We start from the raw sequence: 4,756 nt of genomic DNA on the forward strand, positions 1-4,756 counted from the left end.
TCTTCTTGTTCTTCTTCATCTCTTAGTTGAGAACATCTGCCTACCAAACATCAGTGTCGTGGGTTCAGGACGTTTGATTGTCATGGGTTCATTAGGATCTTCCAGCACAAACAAAAAGCATTAACTTGTGTTCAGTACCAAGTTTGACTTCAGTAGGAAAAGCTGTTAGCAGTACTGTAATATTAGCTCTTCAGCTCTATGAATAAGGTTTGCTCTGAATTCATATTCAAAATCTAACAGATAGCTTAGTAACTACCCACATTTTTTCCTGAGGCTTATCATTCTTACAGAGTCCTAGAAGTATGAAATTCCACATATTTACCTTGACACAGACTTTCTGCAGCAAGTAACAAACTAGATCTGAGAACTGTCACAACACTGAGAAGCACACTATTCACTTCTTATGTCCTTTGGCAAGTCTTGTTTTGCTTGTGATCATCATAAGAGTAATAAAAGATACCCAAAATTGGGTTGAAGACATCTTCTTAATAATGCCATTCTCAAAATCTGTAATAGCCCAGAAGTGATTCCAACTGCCGATGCTTCCTCCTGCGGAGCGGTTCCCATTAATCATTCTCCCTAGAGTTCTCCAGGTGTAGAGTTCCTCACGGGATACTAACTGTTACTGCCTGCTAAGGAATTCTTTACACTATTCATTTTGCAAAGCTGTTCTTATCCATTCTCCTTTTCATCTTTTTTGGAGTCTTTTAGTAATGTGGCAAAAGGTTTTGAGGATTGCTAAAGTCACAGTTTTTTCTTTCATCTGCCACCAAACAATTTGATATCCGTGAGGGCTGTGCCCGGTGTCAGTAGGCACTGTTTTCAGAGGAGCTTGACTTCGGCAGATTTTGGCACGTGTTGCAAGCTGTGGGTCTGAGGAAATTACCTGCTTTGGAAAAAACAACAGTTGCAGGTGAGCATTTCTCCTAGCAACAATGCTTTGATTCCTTTTTTAATTTCCTGAGCTCGAAACAGGGCGTTCCAGGAGCATCAAGTTCCTAAACAAGCTCTGCTAATTAATGACTCTCTTTCGTTACCTCGGATGGAATCCAGAAGCCGAGAAAGCTGTTTGGAACCCCTTGCTTTTGGTAGCGCACCCATCATTTAGTCATTATGTCGTATGATAAAGTTTTCCTTCAGAAGGCAGAATAATGCTAGACACAGCGTTCGTGTCTTTTGCTTGTTTGTACCTGAGCAGGGGAGAAGTAGCCCCGGTCATAATTTTAACACTTGATAGTTCTGTTTGTTGTTTGTGCATCCATTGGTGTGCTCTTCAGTTGTATTACAGGAACTAAAATAAAACAGCCAGTGCTCTTGCATCTATACGTGAGGTTGTTGACGGCGTATTTTTGTCCGAACTGAAATAATTCGTCTTGGAGCACTAGCTCTTTTTACAAGTTAAAAATAGGCTACTTCTATTTCTTCCAGAGGTAGCTATCAACTGCTTGTTCTGTAACCGATTGCTGTTATTGTTAATGTATCTTTGACGCTTTATTTACACAGAAATAAGAAATGCTATGCCGCTTTAGGTCGTTACCGTAAGTAACAAATGATTGCCAGAATTCCAGGTCACCCAAAGCTCAGTAAAGTCAAAAAGACCTACCAGTTTTTTCCAAAAGGCTTTGAAATGCACCCCGCGTTCCTAAAGAACACGGGTACAATGGGTGTCCTGATCTCTTTTTACGTGCTTTATTTGCATTGCGTTCCTTGAATTTCTTCCATATGCTTTTTCTGTTCAATCACTATCGTATTTTCCCAAAGCAAATTATAGGATTGATACCATATATTGTCAAAACTAAAAAAAAAAAAGAATTAATATAGTAAGGACAGATTTCTTGAATTGAAATACTATGCATTTAGTTTTTGTATCTTATATTGCAGACAGACTCAACCAACGGGGAGAATCCAAGCATCAAGAAATCCCTCTTTCCTCTTTTTAATTCAAAGAATAATTTAAAGCATAGTTCTTCTTTGAAAAAGCTTCCTGTAGTCACTCTACCCATGGTATTAATTTTTAAGTACAGTAGCACTGTAAAATGCTCCAGTAAATTTATTTTACTGACTACAGCAGCATGTGTTTTATTTTCATGGGATCCCTTTCTCTTTATGCCAGTTAAGTATCTTGGGCCAGTTCAATAAATTGAAGTAAAAATGGCAGTTCTGTTAAAATAGGTAGTGCCTAAAATTTTTTTTTGTAGTGTTCGATATACTGGAAATGTAACATACACAGTTCCAGAGTGAATGAGCCCTGCGACTAAGACTGAAGGAGGAAAATAGTTGTGAAAACTAAATGTTTTATAATAAACTGTCTCAATCTATTTAAATCAGGAAAAAAATTAAACTGGTTTTATAGCTATATTGAAAATACATATTTTTAATGCAAACTGCTCCTTTATGTACAAATTTAATCAAATGTTAACAACAAATTATCTGAAAAATAATTTTAGCTCATGTCTCTGCTGTATTTTTGTTTGTCCTGATTATTCGTGGTAAAAGACAGCTTGCATTAAAAGTAGGTTACGTTTTAACTGTCCTTTTTTTGCTTAGATTCTTGAAATGGGATAAAAATCTGTATATAAGTTTTAAATTACTCTTCTGCCATAAATTTTGTTGGAATTTCAGCTTGTTTGGGGTGGGGACGGGGGAGTTTCTTAATTTTTTTATTTAGTTTGGGATATGTTTAGAGGAGGAGAAAGATGAGGAAAGGAGAAGCCCTTGGTTTTGTGATGGCAAACTGAGCCAGACGTTAGTTTAGAGAGATTTTTGGTCTGCTTCTCTCAGGAACAAATTTATAGAACTGATCCATGGTCTTAACTGCAGTACGGAATGCTTTTTAAATGAAGATAAGGCTCAACAATTTTCTTTCTTTTTTTTTTTTTTTTGGAAGCCTTGTTTAACTGCTCTCTCTTACAGCAAATAACACTAACAGCATGAGACTGCTTTAAGGGCTAAGGGTATAGCAAATCTGCATGATATCCACAGCCACTTGCTCTTACTATGTGGGAAAGTACTGAAAAGTCACTGCAATTCCGCTGCAGTAATGGGCTGCACTTTTGTTCTCTAATTAGCTGGGGCAAATGATTTACAGCTATTAAGAAAATATGAGGAGACCAATATGTAATATTTTGTTGCAGATGCCTAGCAATGATGGTCAGGATCTCTTGGCGTTACAGAAAGCCATTCATTCTTCTAATCACCAGAGCAGCAGGCAGAAGGATTGGCATCCTGAGAAGATGACAGAAATCCAGCCTCCTGTAAGTGACATTATAAGTCCCTGTATTTTCACGTCACTGAGGTATAGAAGCTGAGGTGAATAGAAAAATTGCATTTAACGTTATTTTCAAACCCTCTCATTCCCCGCTCATTGAATGTAAAAAATCACGTGCCTGCAGTCCCGCGTAATTCTTTGAAAATCTAGACAGATATGACAAGGAAAAGAGAGGAACTAAATGTCCCTGTGTCAGCCTTCGAGCCTTTTGAAATATTGGTTATGTTTTCGTGTTAGAGGCAAGCAGCGATTCAGTGCCTGTCTGTGGTAGCTATGCAGCGCTGTGGGAAAGCCCTCAAGTCAGCTGTGACGAGGAACGGCGCATCCCCGGGGCGCTCTGCTGCTTGCCACAGCTTGGTACTTGATGGGGTGACCCAAGCATTGGGACCAGGCTGCGGTGCAGCCGTGCCTCCCCTGGCACAGACTGCGGTTTAAGCGAGCTACGTTATCGGAGCGTGGCACCGCACTAATGCAACTCTATTTTCTCCAGTTCTAACTCCAGCTTGGGGGACAGGGATCAGGAGGGAGTTTCCATGCCGTGCTCTGTTGCTGTTACAACATCGAAAACTGGAGAAAAGGATTCATTGAAGCTGCAGCGTTTGAAGCAGCAAGATGCTCTGTGAGCTGTGGAATTTAATGAGGCTGTTTTTGTAACAGTTTCTGTGCTCAGGCTTCCCCAGGCTCTTGCTACCCATTTCAATAACCCCAAGTCTCCTGTTTCTTTTAACCTGCTCACCAGTAAAAGAAGCTGTGAGCGACTAGAGCAGCTTGTCAGCCGGCTGCCAGCAAACAGAATACTTAACTGCTGAGTTCTGCCAGCCCTTATTTCAGTGCCGGTGATTACTTAAGACTCTCTAATCCCTGACTGATATTCACAACCTTTTTAGAAACTTCATGTTTCTGATACCTGTGCCTCATAAAACGCAGCTGAGATTCTAAAGTTGATGGCAGAAGTACTGATAAATTGACAGTTAATGCAATTGTCTGTGCCTTTGATTTCATAGGAAACGAGGTTCAAATAACTGGTGAGAACAATTTTTTTTTTTCGGTGTAGAAAAAGATCTACCATCTTTTCAGGTAGACTGAATCATAATGAGAAGACATTGTTTTAGGTGTGTAGTCATGGCTTGGAAAGAAATATTCCAAATTATTACCAGTTAAAAGTGAGTCCTGCAAGTTTCAAGATGTTCAGTTTAGGATATGACAGTCTTATTATAGGAAGTCTGATAGGATGGAGAGCAGAAGGTCAAGTGTTTTTCCACGTGTCTTTCAGAACCAGCCATTAAAATCTCTTCGAAAGCTCTTACACCTCTCGTCTTCAAATCATCCTGGCCCTGCTGAGCCTCGCTTCCAGCCCTTACCGAGTCAGCCAGCCAAAGCTTCTTTTTCTGAAGTGCGAATTCACCCCATGAGTCAAAGCTCCAGCAGTGGCAGCAGCAACGTGCGGCAAGAGCCTCCGCCAAAAAGCCGGGCGCAGCTGGAGATACA

At 40.1% G+C, this 4,756-nt stretch overlaps 1 protein-coding gene across 1 annotated transcript in view; it reads left to right on the plus strand.

Annotated features, from left to right (window-relative positions):
* Positions 1-4,756, plus strand: part of CDKL5 (cyclin-dependent kinase-like 5) — a 59,668-nt gene that overhangs the window by 54,644 nt on the left and 268 nt on the right. The window contains exons 15-16 of the mRNA XM_010141019.1: positions 3,135-3,254; positions 4,542-4,687. Of these exons, the coding sequence (XP_010139321.1) occupies positions 3,135-3,254; positions 4,542-4,687 (266 nt within the window). The remainder of the gene's footprint in view (positions 1-3,134; positions 3,255-4,541; positions 4,688-4,756) is intronic.

Source organism: Buceros rhinoceros, unplaced genomic scaffold (assembly GCF_000710305.1).
Source record: "Buceros rhinoceros silvestris isolate BGI_N320 unplaced genomic scaffold, ASM71030v1 scaffold7688, whole genome shotgun sequence".
Lineage (NCBI taxonomy): Eukaryota > Metazoa > Chordata > Aves > Bucerotiformes > Bucerotidae > Buceros > Buceros rhinoceros.